The 27,549-nt window shown below is 37.3% G+C and overlaps 1 protein-coding gene across 4 annotated transcripts in view; it reads left to right on the top strand.

Moving 5' to 3' along the window:
- The window catches only part of PLEKHM3 (pleckstrin homology domain containing M3), an 87,122-nt gene that overhangs the window by 21,178 nt on the left and 38,395 nt on the right, over positions 1-27,549 (top strand). For 2 of the 4 annotated variants that reach the window (XM_088135603.1, XM_088135601.1), the window contains exons 4-6: positions 9,753-9,898; positions 14,534-14,727; positions 27,066-27,129. In XM_088135603.1, coding sequence (XP_087991729.1) covers positions 9,753-9,898; positions 14,534-14,727; positions 27,066-27,129 — 404 coding nt within the window. The remainder of the gene's footprint in view (positions 1-9,752; positions 9,899-14,533; positions 14,728-27,065; positions 27,130-27,549) is intronic. The other 2 variants (XR_015795177.1, XM_088135602.1) reach the window with 1 other exon arrangement.

The raw sequence follows: 27,549 nt of genomic DNA on the forward strand, positions 1-27,549 counted from the left end.
ACTTAATTTTGCTTCCCATTTTCTTGTGCAAGCCCACTACTGCCTCACACAAGCTAAGTAGGATAAATTTTGACAAAGCCCCAGCTCTACTTTTACAAGTCTTATCTGTGACACACGCACCCTTTTGAGAATCCTGGGTAATAGTATTGACAGGTGTGTATAAGGCACTGTATTGTTAATGTCAGATGAGGATTCTGTTTTGCTTTGGAACCACTCTCATCTGTGGCATAGACATATTGCAGATCTAAGTTCTCCAATGCCATCTGTTAAACTAGTATAGTATTTGTAAATATAAAGTTTAAGATACAGTGTGTAGCCTAGGACAAGTAACTTTTTGATGAGCAAGTTTTTTACAGTAGTTCCTTATACTCAGAACCAGTTTTTTATTCAGAACTTCACACTGGCATTATATGCTCATAATTCCCAGGGGTAAATTAGCTGAAATATAACTCTGTACGTGCAAATAATTCCTTTAACAAATGCATGGCTGTGCTCCACAATACCATTTTTGTTGATGAGGATGCACCAAATATAGGTTAATCAGGTTTTTTTTTAAATCTACCACTGGGAGATACCTGCATATATAAGAGTGACTGCAGACACCATTCTTAGCATTCTGCCTCTGTGTCCTAATTAACTTTCTGCATTTTTAAAAACATTATTTAAATAATAACAGGAGCTGTGCAAAGCAAGTGCATGGCTCCAGCATCGTATTTGTTTCCAAGAATATCTCTGGGCCTCAAATGAAGTCCATAAGCTTTCTTAAAAAATAAACATGATGGATGATTGCAGCCTAATACTCCACTTGGGAGTTTGTCCCTTTGTCTTGATAAAAGAAAAGGTAAGCCAAGGATATAAGGAGTATTATTCAGAAATAAGGCTAGAGAGGATGACAGTAACATTCTGGTAAATTTGTGCCTTATAACTGGTTGTTTCCTACACACGCACACACACACGTGTGTGTGAGTGCACACACACAAACACACCAAGCAGGCATAACTTGCTCTCAAAATTCCATATACAGTAGAGTCTCGTTTAACCGACCTTCGCTTATCCGACATTCCATCTTATCCGACGCCCCTAAAAAAAACACAACACACATAAATTGGCGACGAGAAAAGTGTGCCGCTTGTTTGCGAGCGTGAATGTACTCTTTCTTGTTGCTCCTGATGGTGCGGCGCCACAACGCAAAAATCGATTGCAACAGGCGCAGCGGATCGGGTTTTTTTTTTTTTTAACCACACTCGATCGTTACTGTGTGTTATCCGACATTTTCGCTTATCCGATGTTGTGCCGGCCCGTTTGTGTCGCATAAGCGAGACTCTACATCCAGGAGCCTAAGATGGGGATTCTGTCTAACATCATCTTGGCCTCATATGAACAGCTGTGTAATCCCCAAAAGAGTGAAATATAATGATTAACATGTAGTTACTATCAAGTACTAGATTAAAATTGTTTTCAGTCCAGAAAACCAAAAGCCAATGGAGAAGGGACTGGACAAATTTGGGTGAGTTTGGGTGTCAAAAGTGGTTGCAGAATCTCTTCATTTGCCTTTTCCCATTTTGAAAGATGTTGGCTGTCTTGTCTTCATCGAGTGACTGTTTAACCTAACAGGACTGCTACTGGTAACTGCATCTTGTAGGCATTAGGCACACCAATTCCACCTCCCCCACATAGCCATACCCTTACCCTTACTCTATCCCATCCCACCCCGCCCCCACAGCTGCAAAAGTGGGGTAAGCTTTGTGAAGATAAAAAGTTTTGCTGCAAATTCTTCAGCCATTTAGGGCAAATTCCTGTAATTACCATCATTGTGTCCTGTCTGAATGGCACATAATACAGCAGAAGCCTTTCCTAATTGAGACCTTACAGGAGGTACAAATCCCTTCTTTGTTCAGCCTGACAAATTAGCGCCAGAAAGTGGCAGGGTCCAATAGGAATCAAAGACTAGCTGCACAAAGATGAGACTTAAGGCTACAGTAATAACCCTCTCTTGTTCTTCAGGGGAGGAGAAAAGTAATGGTGAATAGAAAAGAGGGTGTGTTTTTTTTCCTTTTTTGGTTTTGTTTTGTTGTGAATTCCCTTGACATGACAGCACCTTAGGGCTGCTTTATTTATTTAGTAAAAGTGATTAAATAGTAATACAACAGAGTGGCCCGCTGTCCCTCCAGCTCCCCCCATGCTGTAGACCCCCACAGCCTGGGCTAATTGATTGACAATGAACCACTGATAGAGAAGTTTGCTGGACAGATTTGATGGGGACAAGGTTTTTCCTTTCCCTATTTCTTTTTTGTTTTGTTTTGTTTTTCCTTGAATCCAGATTTGGGGGTGGTAATAGGGATTGGTTTTGTTTGCTTTAAAAGCATTTCCAGAAAAAGCTTCCAGACAAACAGCTGACTTTCAGAAGTGAATGAAGAAGAATGTCCCTTAAGACAAGTTTCTCTTGGGCACTAGCTAGCATTTGCTAATCAGGTATATCAAGGTCAGAAGAGCATTTTAAAAAATGGACTGTACATACATACCCCCCAAAAGATTTTGCCTCAGGAATTGATATCTTCCCTAGCCCCAGGAATAGAGGCTTTACTAAGGCTACAATTATCTATATATATATAATATATATATATATATAAAACTATATAAAACATCTATATAAAACTAAGTCAGCATGGCTCACTTCTAAGTAAATATAGGAGTGCACTGGAGTTTGCAACTACTTATTCCCCTCCCACGCCCCAAAGAATTGTATCTTCCGTTGCTGTGGTATTTTTCAGTCTGCATGAAACTAAGTCAGATTCAGATGACTGAAAACTATAAAGTCCTATTCCATATTGTTATTACTGTCAAGGTTACATAGATTAAATGGGCTGTCCTTCCTGGTTAGGCAATTTCAATGCCATTAGTTTATTTCAGTTTCAAATTTTTATACCAGTTAAGTAACATTGGCAGGTACTGCTGTTTTGCTTTTGGGCAGTCCTGTAACTAAGATGTAAAATGGTTTCTTTTCAGTTTTCAGAATATTTCCTCCCTGTTAGGAAATGTAGGCAAGCAATTCTGGAAGAAGTCTGAAGCTACTTTGAATGGTATAGCAAACCTAGAATTGTTTTGGTGATGATCATACTTCAATGATTTGGGGCCCATGGGATTTGCTCTTTAGTCTATCTGCATAGGAGTGCAGCTTAATAGTGTATGTGTGTCTGTCTGCTCTCTCAGAGGTAAAATCTGATGAGTTCAGGGGACTTTTTCTTTTATCAATCGTGTCTGATTCTTGGAGACTGCCTGGACAAGTCCCTGCAATTTTCTTGGCAAGGTTTTTTAGAAGTGATTTGCCATTGCCTTTTTCTTAGTGCTGAGAAAGAGTGACTGGCCCAAGGTCACCCAGCTGGCTTCGTGCCTAAGGAGGGACTAGGACTCCCGGTCTTTCGGTTGCTAGTTTGGTGCCTTAACCACTGCATCATAGTGGCTCTCTTCAGGGGACTTACAGTAGGTAAACGTGTATGGGATTGCATTGGAAAGGGAATATATTCTTAGCATAGACTTGGGCCCCATTACACTTTGTGCTTCTATAAACATATAAAGGAAGCCTGGTTTCCATCCTGCTTGTTAGTTTTGCTTGTGGCAGCTTTTTTTTCCTATGAAAGAAATTGTTAGGTAATTCATTTGCCATTTGTATATGAGTGTGCTTATTAGTTAAAAGTTTGGATGCTAAATGCCACACTTAGTATCTTGTAAACTTCCTATTCCCATGCATATATAGCAGTTGGAAAGCCTCAGCAGGAAAAATAAATGGTTATAATGAGTGAGTAGAAAGGGGATTGGTAGGGACAATCTATTGTTAAATGCATGTTACAGGAACCTAGCACATGCAAATAGCATTATGTCAGTAATCGAAAAGACTCCATTTGGAGTATTTTGTATTTCTGTATGTGCATGTGTGGGAGAAAGAGCCTAAGACAATTTTGTGTAGGAGTTTAAGACACGTGACCCAAGGGCCATATATGGTTTATCTGCAGGTCTGTGTGGCTCTATCTAGAATGGGTGAAACCAGAAGATTTGAGGAGACCCTTCTCTCTCTTTCTCTCTGTTTGTTTTGCATTTTCTCAGTGTTTATACGGGCAAAATGAGTGACTGAAACCTTGTAGATGCTTAAGAAGCCATTTCACCCATTGAAATTCTCGAAAGCCCCTCCCAGAATGGGTTCTACCCCTTTCAACACTTGAAATATGAATTTGAAATGCCTCTGGAAGTTGTGCGTCTTTGATTTGGTGATTGATTTATGCAGCTCACAGTGAGTGGAGATTTGAACCAGGGACTGCACAGCTCTCTCTCTTAGCCGCTGTGCTGCACCAGCCATCAAAATAATGTGAGAGACTGTGCATGTGTGAACTTCATATGCTTAATTACTTTTGACCGGTACTGTTTGAGTTTTCATTGTCCATTTCAGATATTCATTGAAACATCTTGAAGGAAATCTGTTTCTCATCTCATAATCTAATGTCATGAATAAATGGATTATTATTATTATTATTATCATCATCATCATCATCATCATCATCATCATCATTATTTCCATGTCCCTGGAAGTGTATAAAATATGGGAATTTAATGGGCATATTAATTTTACCTTCAGGGACAGTGGAACAGGGTAAGTTGTTTATCACTGTAGGCAAGGAGAGGTCCTGACTGCATGGCAAAAAAAGAAAAAGGAAAAGAAAGAAAGATGAACTTGGATTTTTCTTTTCCTAGCTTGCTATGTCAGATGAAGAGTCTATTTAGTCCACCGCCAGCCAGCCAGCAGCAGTGGCTCTCCAGAAACTTTCACAAAGCCCCCCCCCCCGTCAGACTTGAAGTCAGCAACCTTCCCTCAGTTGCTGCTTTGAGTGAGAAGGTTCCATTTAGCAGGAAAAGGTTGTAGGGATGACAAATTCCTCCTTTATGAACTTCGCATTGCCCTTTTCAAAGTCACTGCATCTTGTATGTATCAGCAGAGATGCCAAATAAACTGGGTATTGTGGGAAGTAATTTCTTTTGGCTGTATAGTACTGATTCTAATGCTTGAACATTTCACTGGGCAACCCCTATGAATTCTATGCTACAAAAAGGGAAGAGAAAAATATCTCCCTGGGTTGATCAGAAGCTGCTTTTTCTAAAAAACAGCTGTGTCCCGTACCGTTTGAGCAGCTGATTACAGTGCCCCCACTTTTGCCATCTGAGCATATTTCCTCTCCTTCAAGCACATCTGCTGGTGGGAAAACCCATTTGCTTTCTTATTTTTATTCCCTCTCTCCTATCTGAACAGTACTGTGAGCTTTAAAAGATGCCCTTCTTCACCTTATATTACCTTTAGGCCCAACAGCATTCAGAGTAAGCTGTATGTCTGTGTGCTTTTGCGTGTAGAGTTGTGCTTCATGGTTTTGTAATAGACTTGTGAAATCCAAGCAATAAAAAGCTAGCCAATTTCAAAGGTGAAGGTTTCTCCTGCCACAAATTCACCTTTGCGAGATAACTGGTACAGTCATTTGCTCAGGTTTTATTGGCTTGGATTTTAAGGTTAATAAACATACAAAGAACAGATTTTTGGTTTGTTTGCCTTGTAAATGCAAAGTGCAATTTGGGCAGCAATAAGCAAGTGCTAGAGGCTGCATCACCTCTCTGGTGTGGCAAGGAAGAGCTTTGCCAGCAATTGTTGCAGAGCATGGTGTGAAAGCAGTGTAGCAACAGACCTTGATGTAATAGGATAATATTCATTTCAGTCAGTGACTAGGTGAAACAGAACATATATAAGCTAAATACAACAAAAAGAGAAGAGAAAACAAATAAACAAACCATCAACATAGCCATGAGAGAGGTGCATCAGGTATGAGGACGTCAGTCATGTGCAGTAGCCAGTTCGCATACATTCACAGCAGCAACTTTGCAAAAGACCTTTATTCTTCCTCTCCTGAGAGCTTAGTTGGGCAGCATGCCTACTTTCATATCCAGTTTTTGAAAAAACTTTCTAGTCCTGCTTTTAGATAAGGAAATTGCCCTGAATATGATGGCTCTATTCATCAATGCTAGAAAGTAAAATGATCTGACCTTCCTTTCCCTCTTCTCCCTCTTTCAATTACAAAGCTGAGGCAGCATCACTCACTGCCTGGCACCAGCTAGCCTCTGCTGTGCTGCCATCTTCTCAGTAGTGCTCTGGGTGGTATTCTCTGACCTCCAGAAAACTGCAAAAACAGACAGCTCTGAGCCATCCGAACTGCAGTCCTTGCGCAGCAAGAAGGCAGTGGCGTCAGACATGTCTCCCTCACGATGTCACATGAGAGCCTTCAGGCTGCCAGTAATTTATCCTCATGAATTCATGGTCTAGCAAGATGGCACAAGGGTCATGGGCACGCATACTTTTAAAGGAGAAGGATTGCTTGCAGATGTGCATTGCTACATGCCTTATCTGACTAGCATATATATTTACCTTGTTTGTGTTGGAACTGCCACCTGATTAAAGAAACCTGACATGATAAGTTGTATGAACGCTTGTGGCAAATCCACTTCATCTGGGAAGAAATGCCAATGAACTCAGTGGACACTTCTTAATAACATGTGCAGGAGTGCGTGTTTAATCAAATCATTATAAAATCTACACATGTTGCAAATCGATAAAGTATTCTAAAAATATTTGTTTTGCTTTGTTTTTAATGATGTCACTTTGGATTATCCTATTTCCCACACATAAGATGCTCCCTCAAAGACGGTATCTGCTCTCCATGGATTTTATAAGACTGGGAAGCATTGGAAGTCCTCTTCTGACTTTCTCTCGCCCCATGATCAGAGATGGGTCTTGACTAGAAAGATGGACTTTTTAAACCACGGCACCCTAGTCATTATCACCCCAGCAAAGTCTGTATTTTGGTGCCTGCAGTGCCTATTTTTATTTTCCATTACTTTATTTCTGCCAATTTAACCCTGTGTGAATTTTTTAAAAATTATTTTAATGTAATATTTAATTTTTGTCTGTTTCTTTTTAATTATTTTCTTCTTATTTTTTCTTCTTACCCCCCTCCCTTTATACTGAAGCATTTTATAGAAATACGCTAAATACATTCAATATTTTTTTAAAAAATGAGAAAAAAATGCTTAATTAATGAGAGAACTTTTAAAATCAAATAGAACATTAGGCAATGATATATCTCTACATTTTTAAATTGCTTATGTAATTTTTGGTGGGGTGACAGTAATTGTGACATTCCTTACATTTGTCTCAGAAGTGTATGTTTTTTGTCATCTTTATTATCAAGGGTATCAATTAACAAGAGCCAGAACCATATTTTAAATTAAAAAGGATTATTACTTGAAAACAATGATTTCTGCTTCTTTTGAGAAAACCCAAAATAGTTCCAATAAATGTTCTTGAAATTCAGTGCCTTTTGGGGGGGGGGGTAAGGAACACGTCTTTCATACCACATCTACATAAATCCTGTTGCTTCCCACTCCATTAACATTTTTTGTTCTCATTTCTAGACGGTGACATCCCTGTGTAGGATGTATTTTAAAATATTTTGAATGCCTTTAATAAACATTGAAAATAAGAATAATTATATTTCCAAGCACAAAAATATATCTCCAAGTTTCAAGAATGAACCAAATGTTAGGATTCCAATGATGGTTTAATACTGATAGAATATAAGTAATTGTTTTGATAAAGTGCTGATGCAACAAAAGCCCCTTTGCACTTTTCAAATGAGCAACCCACAGCTCTAAAAATCTCTAATGTCAAATTTAACAAGAGGAAGATGTAATATAGAAAATGCCATTTTATTTCTTTAAATATAATGTAATGTTTGTTTTAAAAAACCTTAACAATCAAACTTCATTTATAAGCCTTGAAGCCCAGACTTCCTGTGTAACAAAATACACAGCTTTATACTATATCACTGCTTCCTTATTTCTTTCCTTATTTGAAGAAAATAGCTTAATTGCTATCTGTCGCTGACATGCATTTTGTCCCCATGCGTTACTTTGAGCTTCATAACATCAAAGCAATCAACTGTATTCATAATTAGAAGTAAAAGGATTGTAGAAATAACAGGCCTTGTTAAAAAAAAAAACAACTGTGCAACTGAAGGAAAGTACAAGGGGTGTTGCACAATTTAACACAGAAAATGTAACACTACAATGGCCTTATAACATGAACTGGTTGTTTTTTTTTACATTTCCTCTTATTAAATTTGACATTTTGATTGCTCTAAGCCACACAGACTATTGTGCATGTTATGATATATGACCCAGGTAAAAAATGTGTTGTCAAGGAAATGGAGTACCAATACAAATCCAGTGGGAAACTCACAGAAGTATTGTACGAAAACAGGGTGAACCAAAATTGTTTCCTTGGGAGAGGTCAGAAAATAAGAGTATAGACTTCTTGAGGAAGGGGAAATCTGATCAATGTGCGTTCTTTGTGACTATATTCAATACTCACAAGTGCATTTAAGATGATATTATAAGATGCTTCAAACCTCCAGTTAATTAGAATGTTAATTAGCTATAAAGCTTTCCTTTGTTCTGCTGTGATAGCTTTATGTCTGGATCCACGTACCTACACTTTGTCTTAGTCCTTCAGATCAGCTTTGGGCTGGACAGGTATACATCCTAATAAACATTTAGCTTCCCCAGCTGCTTTATGGAGATGCCGCTGATGAATTTATATTTGGCACATTTCTGCAAGAGAGAGTTCCTTCCACCATGCCGTCTACTATAAAAAATGGTGAGGCAGAAATGCAGTAGATCTATAATCCTCCCCAATCCCTTCCTTCATCTTCTCTCAGTAGCTTTAGCCAACATGGCCAGCAGTGAGGAATCTGAGGAAGGTAGCTTAACAACTGCTGAAAGGCCATACATTACATATCCATGCTCTGAAGGAAAGGGATACAGAATCATTTCTGCCTTGGAAACTGTCTCTTATAGAACAATAATATAGAAGAAATATCTTCTCTCCATGTGTTGGGAAGAAAGACTTAATCACATAAAGTTAAAAAACCATATAAAGACACTGTAATACTTGATTCTACTTGGTAAAAGGAACAGATGCACTGATTTCCAAAAACGGTTAGAAATACTAAATATATAGATAGCTGAGGGATCAGTTTGCTGGTAGGTATAACAACTGAGGGACACCTATCTTTAAAGTTTGTTGTACTAAATAAAACTTAAGAGAAAAACATTAAAAACATGAAACTAACATAAATAGCATTAATCTCATGAGCAGTAGAATTTTTTAAAAAAATGAATAGTAGAATGCTGAAAACCTGGTCCGTTGACTGTACAGTTACTGGGCCTGGAAAATATTCAGTCCAATTTGTAATACTGCTGGGCCTGGTGAAGAAATTCAGTCATTGGAATTTCTGGTTGTCACATATTAAAACAGTTTCTGAAAAAAGTGTTCTCTGCCTTTCCTTTTGGAATCTCTTGAGTCATCTGTCTCTCAGGGAGTCTTCTGCAAAACTAAAGAAAAAAGTATTTAGATATATTTGATAGGATGCTATCAGGTGGATGGCTTCTAGAGGTGCCAATCAAAACACACTGGACAATTATTCTCATTGAGCATGTGTATGGAAAGGTAAAAAAGATGGGAGAAATACCATAACAAATAGAAGCAGATCGTATTTGAACCTCCATGAAATTCTGTTGATCAGATATAGTAATTACAGGATAAATTTTTTCAGTGTAACTAAAAATCTGCTTTTTACAACAGTCTTTTTCCCCCCCATTTGAAGGTTGTCAGCGCTCTATTGGCTTAAGCAATGGGAAAGCAAAGGTATGCAACTACAGTGGATGGTATTACTGCAGCATCTGTCATGTTGATGACACCTTTCTAATTCCTGCACGGCTAGTTCATAACTGGGACACTTCAAAATACAAGGTAAAAGTAAATACGTGCTAACGCTAGTATGAGTCCCTGATCCCTGATCATAGTGTGGAATACGCACACGTAGAACTGCCCTATAGGAAAAAGTTATGTCAATCAATCAATCAGTAAGTTTACTGTCGTGACTAGAGGTCATTACATTACATAGAATTATAAGAAAAGAAAAGAAAATTAGTAATAATTAGAGAAAGAGGAAGGGGAAAAATATCAACAAACTAAAGGCATGCAGAGAGTCAAGAAGGAACCAATACTAAAATTGAGAGCTTAACCATTTCTTTCTGAGTTTAAAATAAAGCATTGTAAAGGTAGCATCCTGATTACTAACACTTGGAATCACATCTGCAAGGAGGTAGTTTAGTTGTTCAGCATCTGACCTCTTCGTTTGTTTATCAACAATGTTTACTCCCTGATTTCATCATAAATAGGGCAGTAGAGGATGTAATGGATGATGTTGACACCACAAGGGCTGAGGTGCTAAAGAGTGCAGGAAATACAATTGCAGGATAGGAGACAGGAGTTTGTTCCATTGATTTCCACTCATATAATGCAAAAAAACAGTTTAATTAAGTGGAGATCTTGGAAGTCTTCTAATTTCTAATTTCCAGTACCTTACCAGTGCAAGGTGAATTCCAACGGAGATTGAAGGTAACCCAACTTCCATCCTAAGATAGGCAGCTGGAGTGCCCTAAGGGAGGCCCAGAATCTTCCTTAGGAAACTCTTCTGGACTATTTCCAACTGGGCAATGGTCATCTCATTCCATGCCTAGATCTCAGCCCCATATAACATCTGAGGTATCACCTTAGCACAAAATGCAGGTACTACTAACTACCCTCCTTTGGAGTAAAAAAAAAAAAAAAAAAAGTTGATCTCCACTGTGCATTGGTCTGTTTCTAAGACAGTGGATATGTTCCATCCAAGGAACTGGTGAAAAAAAATGCCTTATGTATTTAAAGGAAGAACATTGCTTTATGTGATGGGCATTAATGGACTGTCTATATTATTCAGCCATCTTGGTTTTGTCATGATTTATCCTTAATTTTTCCCTTTCACAATAATCAACCAATCTGATCAGTAATCTTATAAAACCAATCTCAGTGGAGGAAATCAGAACCATGTCATCAGCATACATTAGGATTGAGATTATACATCTACTGAGGAAGGTTAAGAAAAACATGATGATTCCATAGTCACTACAATATCTTTAATATAAGAATTAGATTATAAAGGAGGGAGTAGACAACCTTTTTAACACCAGTAATACAGATTGATAACCTTTCTTGGGGGCCTATTTTCACTCTGGCTTTAATATCAATATGAAGTTCAATTATTAGCCTAGGTAGACATCTATTAATACCTGTCCTTTTAAATTTCTCCCATAATCAGGGCCTATTTATTGAATCAAAAGTAGAAGTGAGATCAATAAATGCTACGTAAATATGTTTTTTTAATCCATTGGTGTACTTTTGACTTAAAGCCTTTAAAGCAATACAGTGACATGCTGTGCCCCCAAAAGGTATGTGATCGCCATCTTTTTTTCCCCTCAGATACCTCTGGGAGTAATGATATATCATGAACCATGTTATTTCTGTGGAGTATTCTGCTCCAAATTAGACATGGGTGTTCTGCCATGCTTGAAGTTAACATTATGCCCTTCTGGAAGTAAAATTATTACCATATTTCTTAGTTTAAAATGTCAGTGACTGTAAAAATCAACTTGAAAATGTTTGCACTGCTTAATTTTAAAAAAGAGAATGAATTAAACTGAGCAGGTTGTACCATTTCCCTCCTGTTCACACTGCTGATTTCAGATAGAAATTAGACCATCTTATTATTTTTTCCAATAATTCTACATATAGGAATCAATGAATATATCACAGGATGAATCTTATTTGGTAACGTTGATATAGCTAGATACTGATTTTCATTTGTTCCCTTAGACTAAAATTCATGTACAATACTACACTAGTTTAATGTATCATCCTGTTTTCTGGTCTTGTGTCTGCTTCTCTTATAGGCTCAAACCTGATAAACCAAATACAATAATTGACTGTTGGACTAGATTTGGTGTATTTTGCACTTCTTTTGTTTTATTTGTTTTAAGCCATCTTGTAGGATTTTTGAGGATAACTACACTGACAAGCTTTGGATTTACCAAGTCCTGCTTCTTTCAATGATCTTAGAGTTTTAGTTGGATATTACTGAAAATAATTAAGAGATACAATATGACACAAGGAGCAGGTCAGAGATTCAGCAGATTGGGGCATAGATGGTACTGGGGAATCTAGAAGTGCTGCTGCCAGGCCTCTCCTCTGCCAGCAGTGATATATCCTCAAGTGGCATGAGTCCCAGGCAGCATGAGAGACTATCCTAGCCACAGCATGAAGTCTTTGTACCCTACAGAAGAGGATGACTTTTCAGTAAGCAGCAAACCTCACTTGAACCTGGCAGGCTGGCACCTCCTCATCAATGCTGGGTGTTTAAAAGGAGCTGCAGCTGCACATGGCCAACCAGGAGGAGTTTTAAACAAAGCCACCACTTCCACTCCAGGCAATGAGATTTTTTCAGAGGTAGTTCAGGCAGATGCCTCCCTAATTCACTGAAGTATAAGGAGGAGGAGGAGGAGATACAGCACAATCAGACATGCAAGTTTCTGTTACTATAGCCAGTCTCAGTAAACGTAATTTATCTGGGTACTGGTGATGGAACTGGTCAACCAAATGAGGGACATGAACATTTGTGGCATCCCCCTAAGACCATTCCTTTGGACCATATCCTTTGCAATCAATTAAGTACTGCAGATGTCTGTGGAGCTAGCAGGAGTTCAGAGCATCTCACATTCTCTTTCTGTTTAAATAAACTGTTGAACTTTTTGTCTTGGTTCTTAGAAGTAGCAAGTCTCTCTTCCATTACCTGATTTGTGATATCATAATTGCTTTAACATTTGACTGGAATCAAGCAAAGTTTTCTGCTAACAATTGTGTAAGAGAGCCAATGTGTTGGATTAGGAGCAAGGAGAGCCTGGTTCTAGTCCATAAAACTATAGTTGCTTCACTGAGTGACTTTGAACCAGTCATGCACTCTTAGCCCAACCTACATCACAGATAGTTCTTGTGGGGAAAAATAGGAGAGAGAAGTATGTGCATTGCCTTGAGCTCCTGAATGAAAGCAGGGACATAAATCTAACAAACAAATACAGAATGTGCCTCTGAATCAGAACTTGGCTTCAAGCCATGGTTCTGGGTTCTACTTTCAAGCAATAATCCTAATATAGGTTAGTATGATTATTCCTGTATTATAGTTTCAGCTCTTTGGATTAGATATTGTGATACAAAAGTATAGTAAATAAATGAATAAATACATGTATGGGTCTTTGGTAGGTCAAAAGGAAAAAACACTACCACTTAATATTCTAAAGAAAGGGAAACGGGAGATATTAAGCGAACAGAGATATTTGTGTCTTGAATACCTTACAGGTTTTGGCAAGATCTTCCACATTAATATGTGCATCCAAAAAGGACCAAAAAAAAAATGGCTCCAAAATTATCAAAAATAACAATTTTCACTAATTTCTTGTCGCTATTATACAGTAGTGTTAATGCAAAAGAAAAAACACAATTGCCTTTGTAATGGTGGATTTTACTGAACTGTTGTCTGAATGGTCAGTTCAGTGTTTCACCATCCTCTAGCTGTGAAAACTCTGTGTAGACTCTCGCTTTGGAGTATAATAGTGAAGAATCATGTCTTAGAATATGAAGGAAATGGGTTAAAATATTAAAATAACTGCAGTGCTTTTGGTTTCAAAGAGGGAAAAAAATCTCTTACTGCATCAAATTGTTTCCCCATATTATTGAAATACAAACCTAAAAATAACACTGAAAATCCCTAGCTCGTTTTTAGAAGTAAGGAAATGCAGGGAGATATCTACCATTCTTCATTTCTGCATATTATCCTTTGTACGAAGGTGGGCAGGTGAAACTATGTCGACAAGATATTAAGGACTCTCCTTAATACTAAAAGAACAGTTAGCCTTCACCAGAGTTGAAGGCATGCATTGTTTAAAAACATACATTTATGGCTGGAGAGTTTTCTGTTCTCCCACCACTACCACCACCATCATCACAATTTGTTCCTGAAAATGAGTGGGAATCCAGAGAGGAGAAGTATTTGTTTATCCTTCAACCCTTCTTAATCATTTGCTGTGTCAGCTTTGTAGATATCACGCAGCTTTCACACTGAGACATAATTAAGTTGAAACAAGATAACCTAACAAGAGAAAATATTGTATATGGCAGCAACCTTTTGCTACGTGCTATATCTAGTCTTTGCCAGTGAGTTTACATTGTTCTGGTATGTGTAGATTTACTTAATAATCTGTGTGTAATTAGCATAATTTCTGGAACTTTCCACTAGCTGAATTTTGGTTCTTTGAAATGTTGAATACCAGAATTTAGTTTATATTTACATTATAGCTTCTTTTGGATGCTTTCTTTTTAATAAATAAGGTTATAACATATCTTATTATAACACCAATAACACTAGTATAATGCTACTAAGGGTAATGTACCGATTGTCTGCGAGCAGTTAAAGATTTTATTAGAAGCTAAGCTTAATGGATTTCCCCCTTTTAGGTATCAAAGCAAGCCAAAGAGTTCCTGGAATATGTTTATGAAGAGCCCCTGATTGACATCCAGCAAGAGAATCCTATATTGTACAGACATGTCGAGCCACTAGCAAGTGTGGCCCGTCAAAGACAGCAACTGAAATCCCTCCGAGCCTATTTATTCAGCTGCAGAGCAGCAGTGGCCGAAGACCTGCGAAGGAGGTAGGGCAGAGGAACAGTCAAGAACAAGCTTCCTTGGGGCCATCCTCCCCTCCTTGGCCATCTTCCATTTCCTTTCCTTAGTTCCCATGACCCAGCAATTAAAGTGTAGCCCGTTGTGTCTGCCTCCGAAGGGTAACTGGATACTTTCATTGCAACTGGATGGTTCACTGCCTGAAGGGATCTCTGATTCATCAGTCCTACAACTAGGGATATTAGGAACAGAATGCCTATGCAAACAATTAGTGCCATGAGATAAATTTATTTTAAAATATATATAGCAAAGTATAATTGCGTATCATCACATTTCAACTATGTAGATTACACAATTGCAGCACTTGAAAAGCTGACCTATTCAGTGTTAGATTAATATGCTAACTAATTCACTGGAATCACTGTCCTGCTGCCTGAGAACTTTCTATACTGAAAATGAAATGCCAGAGCAGATACAGGTCCCTGAATAAAAGCAAACTTAAGTTACACATGGAGCCCAGGATTCTTAAGATTGTGATTAATGCTGGAAGAGCCATCATTCAAACAAACAAACAAATCAGCTGTTGTTGGCCCCCTAAAAAAAGTATAGTGAAAGTTCTGGGGCTTGGAGACACTTTTCTTCATTTCCTCAGTCACCCTCTCATCTGTCACTTTAACAATGGCTCCAGCTAATGGAAGGAGTGAAGTTAGGCCTGCTTTTCAAATAATGACTTACCTCCCTTCTAGATGGAACACAGTTTCCAATCCCTGAAAATGCAGGAGAGTGAGAATAGGATTTCCTTTGTCCCGTGGGCCTATAGAAACTACTGAGCCCCAAATACTCCCTATTTACTTTCTCTGGCCTGGGATCTGTTGGGAGAGCAGGATAAAATATGGAGAGTTCGATCTTTCACTACAGCAACCACCACCACCACCCATGTCCCCCTTACTTTGTGCCTTGATGGAGAAGGGGAAAATATGTATGTGTGTGTGTGTGTTGCCTTGGTATCTTCATCCATTTAACCAAAAGGAGATGATCTTGGCTGTTTAGGAGATAACCTTGGTCAATGTCATGATTAATAATGTCAAAAGCCAATAAAAATATTAATGTTAGTAGCCACATTCCTATTATAAATGCATTTCCATTTGTCTCTGCTGGGGACTGTGGAAAAAAAAAGTTGAAAAACTCCGCAGTTGAAGAAGGTACATGTGATATTTTACTAATATTGTATAAGAATCACCTTTCTCTTCCCTATCTATAAGTACCATTTACTTTTTTAAGACTTCCTTGATTTGTAATACTGGCTATAATATCTCCTTCAATTAGTATGAGACTGAAGGCTGGATGCTTTATGGGAGATTCAGTTCAGAAAAGGCATCAGAGAAAGAAATTACAGGCTTTTGATTAACAGCAAAGCAAAAAAGAATGTTTGATTAAAATAAAGAGGCAGGGAGGGCCAAGGCAAGTCAATGAAGAGAACAGAAGAAAAGAGATCAAAGGAAGCAGAGAGTGAAAAGCAACTGGGCTCGAAGACATGGGGCAAAGGGTGGGGGGATGAGGATACTAGCAGAGGCATGAAGAGCCAGTGCTGATGGAAAAAGGTGATAGAAAAGGGTACAGAGGAAGCTGTGAAGAGGCATTCAGGGTAGCATAGGAACAAAAGCAAACCTGAGAAAATAAGAACCATTGCAAGTGACAAAAGACAGAAACAAAGGAGGATTAGAGACTAAAGAAGCAGTTGAGTGGACATGGTACAGAAAATGGAGAGGATAAAGTTGGGATATAGATTGGGAATAATATAGAGAGCTAAAATGTTAAATTAGCATCAGACTTGGTAAAAAGTTACGTTAAACTTATCATTTGGGGGAAAGGAACTGAACATGGGTGTATGCACCTGTAGAAGGTGATGGGGAGGTAACAATGAAGATGAAAAAAAAAACTTGTTATAGATTAAATAACATCTATAAAAGTCTTATGTTTGAGGAACGGTACAAAGTTTAATTTTCTCTCTTATACTCAGATAAGCTGTAACTAACCTTGGACTTAAAAACCCATCTGGGTTGGTATACCTGGTTTGAATCTCATAACTTATCAGCGTGAGTGCCACTGGATCTCCATCTCTTTCTTTCACACTGTAGTCCCCAGACAAATGATATTCCCAGTTTCTTTTCTCCTCCTTTCCTGGTGGCATGTGTCTGCCTGTCTGTCCATCTATCCTAAGGTTTTTTGCAAGTTTATGTTTATAAACTCTAGTTTATGTTTTGCAAACAAAAGAACACCTAGTAATTATCGACCATGTTATTTACCATTTCATAGTTTTCAAATTAAAATGTGTTTACCATTGGTGAAGAAGTAAGCTAACTTTCCTTAACATTCTTTACTTTTTGCTGCTTGTTCTTAAGTCAGGTATATGAATCTCTAGCAATTCTGAAAACATTGTCATTATGTTAGAATTTCATAAAGCAAACTGTAGCAAACTATGAACAGTACACTGCAAGGAGGACTGAAAATAAGGTGATTAATCTTGATGGCGCTCTGTTATTTTTATGGTATGGACAGCCTTTCTTATGAAAAAAAGCAAAGAGTTAGCTGTAGCTTTTCATCCATGCTTATGTTTTAAAACATGCAAGGTATTCCCAAAAGAATGGCAAAATGGCTGCCCTGCTGTGTGCTAAAATTTCTGTTTTTTGAAATTTTATTTGTGTGTGCATATATATACCTATATACAGTCGTGTGAAAAAGGAAGTACATCCTCTTTGAGTTCTATGGTTTTATGTATCAGGACATAATAAAAATCATCCAGTCCTTAGCCGTTCTCAAAAGTAGGTAAATACAACTTCAGATCAACAACAACACATGACATATTACACCATGTCATCATTTATTTTACAAAAAGAAAGCCAAAATAGAGAAGCCATGTGTGAAAAACTAAGTACACCCTTACTGCTTCCATAGGCATGAAGAGGCTAAGTAGCAGCCAGGTGCTGCTAATCAAACGCCCTTGATCAATTGATCATCAGCAAGCGTGGCTATCTCTATAAAAGCCAAAGTTTTAGGAGTTTGCTGGTCTCAAGCATTGAGGTGTGTGTTTACACAATGCCAAAGAGTAAAGACATCAGCAATGATCTTAGAGAAGCAATTGTTGCTGCCCATCAATCTGGGTAGGGTTATAAGGCCATTTCCAAACAATTTAAAGTCCATCATTCTATAATGAGGAAGATTATTCACAAGTGGAAACATTCAAGACAGTTGCCAGAGGTGGACATCCCAGCAAATGCAAGGTCAGACCGTGCAATGCTCAGAGAAATTGCAAAAAAACTAAGAGTTGCATCTCAGACTCTACAGGCCTCAGTTAGCATGTTAAATGTTAAAGTTTATGACAGTACAGTTAGAAAAAGACTGAACAAGTATGGTTTGTTTGGAAGGGTTGCCAGGAGAAAGCCTCTTGTCTAAAAAGAATATGGCAGCATGGCTTAGGTTTGCGAAGTTGTATCTGAACAAATCACAAGACTTCTGGAACACTGTCCTTTGGACAGATGAGACCAAAGTGGAGATGTTTGGCCATAATGCACAGTGCCACATTTGGCAAAAAACAAACACAGCATATCAGCACAAACATCTCATACCAACCGTCAAGCACGGTGGTGGAGGGGTGATGATTTCAGCTTGTTTTGCAGCCACAGGACCTGGGGAACTTGCAGTCATTGAGTCGATCATGAACTCATCTGTATACCAAAGTATTCTAGAGTCAAATGTGAGGCCATTTGTCCGACAGCTAAAGCTTGGCCGATATTGGGTCATGCAACAGGACAATGATCCCAAGCACACCAGCAAATCTACAACAGAATGGTGGAAAAAGAAAAGAATCAAGGTGTTGCAATGGCCCAGAGTCCAGACCTCAACCCGATTGAAATGCTGTGGCGAGACCTCAAGAGAGCTGTGCATAAACAAATGCCTGCAAACCTCAATGAACTGAAGCAATGTTGTAAAGAAGAGTGGGCCAAAATTCCTCCACGCTGATGTGAGAGACTGATAAAATCATACACAAAATTATTACTTCTACAAGCTATTGAATCATAAGGTGTACTTAGTTTTTCACACATGGCTTCTCCATTTTGGCTTTCTTTTTGTAAAATAAATGATGACATGGTGTAATATGTCATGTGTTGTTGCTCATCTGAGGTTGTATTTACCTACTTTTGAGAACTGCTAAGGACTGGATGATTTGTATTATTTCCTGACGTAAACCCATAGAACTCAAAGAGGGTGTACTTTCTTTTTCACACGACTGTGTAACAATAATTCCATCAGTTAATGATGGAGATAGATAGATAGATAGATAGATAGATAGATAGATAGATAGATAGATAGATAGATCTGTCAGACTGTATATTAACTGATGGAAAATTGGTTTTGAATTTCACAGATTATCAAGAGAAACTCTTGTGGAAGTTGTTGGTTTGAATTGTTTGAGGAAAAGTGGAATATAATCATATAAATGTACTAAATAAATTAATTTATTATATAATAAATTATGTCAAGGCAGATTTCTGTCACCTAACATGCATGCTGAAGGAGTAAACGTGCATGAGGGTATATCTCTTAGAACAAAAACGCACGTCTGACAAAAAGATTTTTCCGGAACTCCAGATGCTCATTTGTTATCTTCCTTTGTGCCAGATTCCTGATGACTGCCTGGACAAGTCTATGCAATTTTCTTGCAACATTTTTCAGAAGTAGCTTGCCATTACCTTCTTTCTAGCACTAGAGCTAAGGCAGGATAGAACTCACTGTCTCCCAATTTCTAGCCTAGTGCCTTTAACTACTATACCAAACTGGTTCTCTCACTTATTATAGTGATTGTTTAAACAAATACCTAAATAATTAGAATGCAGATGGCATATTGAGAAACAAAGGTGCTTTGTAAAGGTTTAGATAGTTCTGTGCTGACCCAGAACTTGAAGTGTAAAGGGATCAGTTTCTATCACTGGAAGCCTAGAATCAGCTTAACAGTCCTGATATGCCTCCCAGTTAGCACCATTTGTCAATAGCTATTTTGGACCCCATAGAAGCCAATCTGTAGATCTGGATGTACTGGCATTTTTCTCTTTACCTGAGCCAGCTTACTGGGACTTCCAATATCATATGACCAATAGTGGTACAAATGCATATGCAGTAAGTCTGTTTTCTCAGTATTTCTTCAAGGAAAATAGGGTCAACACTGAAATAACCCTAATAAAAACTAAGTTGTGATGTTACCCAATGCAAAGGGCAGAGTTGTGCTCCATGACTTATAAATGTTCTTTAAGTTAATGCCACTAAATCCTTCAGGTTAACCTTTCCCCGGTAATTTAAATATTTCAATTTAGTAAATGCTGGAAGATTTAACTATAGATTTTAATGTTGTGAGAGTACAAACAATGAAATGACTGGATAGATTGCTTTGGGCTTTGAGCTCCTGGCACATATTGCTTGCACAAAAGAACATTGGGCATTACCCAGGAAAGAGGAGCTAGAGATCTACTTCTTTTACCTTGTTCCCCAACAGTGTTGACGTCCTGGGACATGAATGGTTGAGGCATGGAAACCCACAGGAACAAACCTTGTGTAGATTTCATCAGACCTGGAGCACAGAGCTGGAGATGTTTCCCATCTCACTATATGGGTGACATTTTATATGACAAATGGAATTTATGGGATAATTGCTGAAACCTTTTGAGACCGAAACAATATATTAAAGGATCTTTAATCAAATGCAGGATCCTTTATAGACTATTTTTCAGGGGTGGAGGAGTAATTTATAAAATGGGTTGTATGCAGCTCACTGAATCTCAGTAGAATGCAAAAAGTTCTTTTCACATTATCAAAGATTATTCAGACATGATACAATATTTCATACAAAATGAGATGGCAGTTATTTTCAACATAAATCAAAATAAATGGCCTTTCCAAACCTGAAGTTTTTAGTTATAGCAGAAGGTCACAATCACAGCAGTGTCTAGCAATTCATTTAACAACTGAATCAAAAACTTTGTGTTTGAAAAGGTTTTTCTCTAGCTATCATGTCAGAGAAGAAGAAAAGCTTGAAAAGGCTAAATGTTTTTAAAACATTTTAAAAGGTGTTTTTAAAAAGCTCCTCAACTTTGCTGATCATTTTCATTAGAGTATAAAACCTTTTGCTTTTAAATAGTTGCAACATCATTTCCAGTCAGTAGTATGAAGAAAAAAGCAGTCAGCTAATAAGTAATGATAGCAAATAGATCTACAGGTAGTCCTCAGTTAATGATGGTAATTGGGACCGGGAACTCGGCCGCTAAGCGGAAAATCATATGACCATGCCAACTTACAACAATTCCGGGAGTTCCAGTTGTGGTCATTAAGCAAATCCTGCATGTCATTAAGTGAGACATCGCATGACTGTGACTTGCAACCTCCTGCCGGCTTCCGCATTGACTTTGCTTGTGGGAAGCTGACAGGGAAGGTCACAAATGCCAGTTGTGGCATGGGACACTGCAACCATCATAATTGCGAGCCAGTCACCAGCTGCCCAGATCACAGTCACATGACTGCAGTGACATTGAGATGGACTCAACTATGAGGACTGGTTGTAAGTCCCACTCATTCAGCACCATCACAACTTCAAATGGTCGCTGAACAAGTGGTCATTAACCAAAGACTACCTGCATTAAAAATGTTCTTAAGAAACTTTCTTAAACTGCTGCATTTCTAATAGCAAATACAATTTGAGAAAAAGCTGTTCAAAAATATTGGGCATGAAAATTATTGTTAAAATAAATAATAAAACAATATTCCATTTTTCTACTGTATACTGCTTTGAAAAGTTGTGCTGAGTTTCAGATTTGTTTTCACATTTGGAAAGCATTACTTGAAAAATTGGCTCTAGTCATAGTCAACATATATTTTTCACTTAAAACTGCATCTGCAAAAAACAGTATTACCAGCTCCCTGTTAAAATACATGGAAAGGTTGGTGACTTAAAATTTTTCTGCATTTTTTTTTTTTTACGTTTTCTGCAAAAAATCATTTTCAGGTATGAACAAAGCAAGATTGCTAATAAATGTTTCTAATTAAGTATATTATAATTTCAAATATTAAAGAATATGAAATATTCTGATTATTAAGTTAAAACTCTTGTTAGAAAAAAAAATTGTAGGAATAGTTCTATAACAAACAAAATCAAATCAAGTCACCCATCATCCAAACCATGTTTTATTTTAATCATAGCTTATTGAATAAGCGTTAGTGATGAGTTTAAAATAATATTAAGTTATAAATCACATCTTATAAACTGAAATAGTGGAATTCACAAATTACCCAAACCAACAAGCCACTTTATGGTTTTGTACAGTGTTCCTGTATTGATACAGCCGTTTTATCTTTAACACAGTCTACCCCAAACTGGCAATCTCCAAATGTGTATGGAATATAGTTCCCATGAACCTTCCCATGATGGGATTTGTAGCCAAATTTATCTGTAGGGCAGCAGATGGGGGAAAGCGGTTTTACTAGAAGAAATCAGAGAATTAAAACATTTTTATTGAATCAGGACAGGAAAATTTTATTTCAACTTCTCTGAAATAATTGGAAAATTAAAATGAATATAACAAAATTTAAAACAAAACAAAACACAAGCATTGTGTCTTCCAGGGCCTTGTGCCTAGAGATGTCTATTATTTATCAGTATAGCATTAGTAAAATTGTTGAGGCAAACTAAAGTGGATAATTATTATTTTTCAGTCTTTTTACTGGGAAAGTCTACATAAGCCTCTACTTCATTAGTTGTTGCATTAAAATTATTGACACTATCAGAAAAATCCAAGTCTTTTTCCATTGTAAGTAAATTGCAGGGAGATATTTGGATGGCTTTGTCTCAGTTGTCAGGTCAGATGTCACAATTTTACTACACGTCTATCATTTTTTAAAGATACATTTATCTTTTGGCTTATGATTCAACTACTATATCCTCTAATAAAGATTATCTTGTATATGTAAATTGCTAAAAGTTGTTATTTGCAACTTTACGAAAGTAATGTTTTGTCAAACTGCTCTTAAGCAATCAGTTTTTATTGTGTTTTAAATGTTTCATTTATAGAACACTTGATTTATACATTCCGCCCCCCCTTGATTTAAATGAATTCCAGTATGAACATGTTTGATTTTAGTATAGTGTATGGGCCAGTCTGTTTGCAGTTGTTTTGGACTAGCTATCAGATTATTTAATGCAAGGGGAAAATTACAATAATCTGATGACAAACTAGCTGTTAATGGCCTGCAGATAATATATAATGCTAACAAAAGAATATGGCTACAACCCCAACATTTTGCCTCAGAAATAGATCCCCTTTAATAGTTTTGTTTGCAGTAGAATGGTGACAATCACTTTTTGTTTATGCAGATGCATACCTGATAAAAGGTGAGGATGGATTACATGTCTTGGAGGCTATACTTCAAACTAATTCCATCAGCAAAGAAATTAAAAGACACAGAAGCACCTTGTAGCCCAAATCCCTCCAGAATAGCGTTTCTCAACCTTGGCAGTTTTAAGATGTGTGGATTTAAACTCCCAGAACTCCCCAGCCAGCATACTGACTGGGGAGTTCTGGGAGTTGAAGTCCACACATCTTAAAGTTGCTAAGGTTGAGAAACACTGCTCCGGGCCCTCTCAGATCAAAAGGTTCCAACTGAGAAACAGATGGCTTATTTGCTATCCTTTTTTAAGTGGTTCATAGAGAAGTGGCTCCATCATCATCTTTCTTTTCCTTCATTTATTTTGTTTTTGACACTTTGTATCCCACAGTCACATCTAATAAAAAGGTTCTCAAGATCTTGAAAAACAGGGTATAAAAATAAACCACAACCACAGAATACTTTTTTGGAAGAAAAACAACAAAAACCAAGCTGCTTAAAGCTAGCCAATTCTTTGAAATAATTCATTTTAAATAAAACTTTTCTATGCCCACATATACAGAAAACTGCCAAAACATGTATTTGGTATTTTGATAAATTTTTGGATTGCTGAACATGAATGCAGTATCGATACTCACTTTTATCTTAAAATTTAATAGTGATTCTTAGTCTTTTCAAGATATTATTTACAACTAATTAATAATATATTAGGAAGCTGCTATGTCCATATTTCTAAATCCCTCATTTACTCATTTGTATTTTATTCTTTTACTTCTTTTTAAACATGTTACATATTTTCTTTAAAGTGTCTAATAAAAGTAAGAACAGAAATTAATTTGAGATGGAACCCTTCTTTGTAGAAGTGTTCACATTTTAATACTTTATGGAATCCTTTTCACATGGCTTGATTTCTTTTTTAAAATGCAGTAAATGCAAAACTTCAATTAAGTGCTTCTGTCAATGACATTTTAGGAATCATATGAACTACAGAGAGTGGTTATTTGGGGAGGGTTGCCATCAAATTGTAGGCAGCATCTAGTTCTTCCCCCCCCCCCCATCTTTACCAGATAGAGCAATCTCCTTGTTGGATCTTTATCTGGAATAAATTAACAGACTGGATGAGGGTAATTAATTTTTTGTGTATGAAAAAAGAATCACTTGTTCTTAATGGCAGTTATAGGACTTTTGGAATACCTGCTTTTGGTTATCTATAATAATTTAGAAAGCTCAGTGTATGGTTTGGGGAGCCTGTCTCTCCTGTAGGATGCAAAAAGAGGGAGAGAAAAAAAGTGAAGGAAGGCACTTGGGACTTGTCTCCCCATCCCTCTGTGTGTTCTTGGTAGACACTGCTCTCCTTTCCTTGTTTTACTCTCCTCTTGGATGACCAAACTGAGTTTCTGACCGAGGGCAATTCTACAAACTTTGGATGGTTCATCAACACCACCCATTCCTAGAAAAGAAGTGCACGGTAACTCTTGATTAAAATATTCTAACGTGCTCTGTCTGAGACTGTCCTTAAAGGTGCATATGGTTACTGACTGAAAATTTGGATCTAGTACTTGCTTCAGTAGTATGTGTTCTATGTGAGCTACAATAGTTATTAATCTGTTTCAGGTTAAATTTAAGGCATAGGTGTTTTTGTTTAAAGCCCTTTATGGTCTGAATTTAAGATATTTGGCTCAGCCGCCTTTCTTTATATATATACTGTAACGTTTTGCTTTTTAAAACCTGGGGGATGGGAATCTTTAAATAATGCCAGTATCTGTTAAGTGAGTGACCCCTAAGGTTTGGAATTAGTTTCTATAGGTAATGGTGCAGATTTGGGAGCTCATTCCTTTTCCATAACTGTTTTATTGGTACTGTTTTAATATGGGTTTGCTTTATGGTTAATTTTTAATTTGCAGGAATCAATTGAATTAGATGTTGATTAACTTGAATAAATGATAATATTTTCTGGTGTTCTTTTACGCACAGTAAAATTTGGCTAAATTTGTCACGTCTAAACTGACCTTGGTCCAGTCTTGGGATTTGTTCATAAAATTACTTCTGAAGCACTCAGTCCCAGGCTGCAGCTCAGCTGGGTCCATCCATTAGGCACACGATCTTCATGGCCCTGAGGGTCCTTTACTCTCTCTGAGTGTGACGAGGGAAACTTCTTAATGCACTTGGAGTGCCATCATCAGCTGCATTCTGTTGTTTGCTTCCATCAAAATGAACAAGGCACATTTCCACAATAAAGAGAGGTTTCATAAAACCACCCAACAAAATTGAGTAGCTTTAGTTTTTAAAAAAAGCTTTTCCCCTAACCTAGTTTCCATGGTAATGGAAATAAGTATATTTTCCTACTGTAACTCCTTTGCTGATAATGTACTTAAATGTGTTTGTCACATGCAATCCTTAAGAATGCTTTCATTTGGAATTAAATTGAGGAAATGTTGGAATATCAGTATCTTCCACTTCTCACAAGACGCAAATCACTTCTTTCCCCAGTGTGTATTTTGTGTGTTTGGATGCATTTTTGTTAATTCTTCATTTAAATAATATTTAAAGTACATTACATTGGCAAAAATAAGGTACATAGCTTCAAATTATGGTCATAATACTTACATTTAAAGAAAAAAATAATTGATTGATCTGGGGGTGGTTGAGCTCATCATACCTAAATACAATTAGTATATAACTACTGTACATCTCAAGTGTATTTATATATATTTGAAGCATATTTCTTCCAGCAAGTAGCGGCACACCCAGAAATAGTAACCTAATATTCAGAAGTGCCTTTAAAAAGTGTAAGTTGCTGGCTCAACTCAGAAATGAACTTAATGGATGACCTTCTGTACAGGCTGAAGGTGACAAAGTGGGAATCATTGGTTCTCATGTTAGACAGAAATATATTATTGTGCATCAGGTATCTCAAGGCCAGGAAAAGAAAGTCCACATTTCTATTGATTTGAAAAGATAGGAGGTAAACACCTAGAATTTAAAGCCTGGAGCAGACAGATCTATAGGACTTGTGGTCTGAGGTAGGCAGGTATGCTGGGTGTATATGGCTCCTGTCTTGTCTACAGTAAAACAACTTATCTAGCCATGTTGTGTTTGTGAGATTCTGCAAGTTCCTGAATATGAGGTTACATGATTGGGGAGTCAAGATTTATTGCTGTGCTTGATGTGAAGTCTGACACCTTTTGGAAAGCTATCATCCTTATTTGTTACCCAACTCCATTTGTAACAAAGGGCTAATATTTTAAGTATAAAATGTAACATTTTAAGTGTTACAAGAATTAATAAGAGTAATATATGAGAACTGTGGAATGTATCCATCTACAGTGGAGGTTTCATGCAGTCTTGGCTTCTGTAGGGAATCCTACAGAGATTTAGGTATGAACTGTGGAGTCCTTGGGGTTCTCTGAGCTTGGTTGTTTTCTTACAAACATTTCGCTACCCGGCTAGGCAACATCTTCAGTGCTAGCTGGGTAATGAAACATTTGCAAGAAAACAACCAAGCTCAGAGAACCCCAAGGACTCCACAGTTCAACCCTGAGCTACACATAATTTCTTCTGTTTGGATATGAATCAGAATAGATTACCTCTGGGCAGATTTGGAATGGGCAAGATATTTCTGGAGCCTTGAATTGAATTGAGTGGTGATCTTCTAGAAAATATTACCTGTTTTCTGAATATCAGCAGTTCTGATGTGTCAGATTTGAATAGGGTTTTTTTTTCTTTCTATACATATACAGCTAGAATCTATTAACCACAAAGGTGCATGATACTCTCTTTATCCTGTAGGAAATTTCCAAAGAATATTTTGCTGCTTGCATTTATTTACTTCTCTCCTTCCTTCCTTCCTTCCTTCCTTCCTTCCTTCCTTCCTTCCTTCCTTCCTTCCTTCCTTCCTTCCTTCCTTCCTTCCTTCCTTCCTTCCTTCCTTTTTTCTCAGAATTTTCCCCAGAGAGTATCTTCTTCAGCAGATCCATCTGTATTCTCTGGCAGATCTACAGCAGGTGAGTGGCTTGAGTGTGTCCAGACCCTAGATATCAATATTGAGAGAGGGGGTAGTGAAAATACTTCAAACCTTTCTCAAATAATAATTTAAATAACAGGTTATTTATAACTTATTTATAGTTTTTAACTTAGTAATAATTATTTATTAACTAATGTTCTTGAAAAATAGAATAAAGTATGAGATGAGATGGTTTCTTTTTGCCTTTAAAACAAGTAATTCTGTATTAATATAAAGTGTTTATGGGATAAATAAGCTGACATATTGGGTAAGAATCTCACAAATCCAAGTAGTAAGTAGGGTAATCTGTGAACAAGAAGGATACTGATTTTTCTCTCAGGCAGGTCTCTTTATAAGTAGATGCTGTAATAGAAGTCTTCCTTACAATTATGATTACCAGAAATTCAGCGATTATGTTTGG

This window comes from Python bivittatus, unplaced genomic scaffold, assembly GCF_059951505.1.
Source record: "Python bivittatus isolate LINGU-HERP-01145 unplaced genomic scaffold, Pbiv_v1 ctg000200_np1212, whole genome shotgun sequence".
NCBI classification, from domain to species: Eukaryota; Metazoa; Chordata; class Lepidosauria; order Squamata; family Pythonidae; genus Python; species Python bivittatus.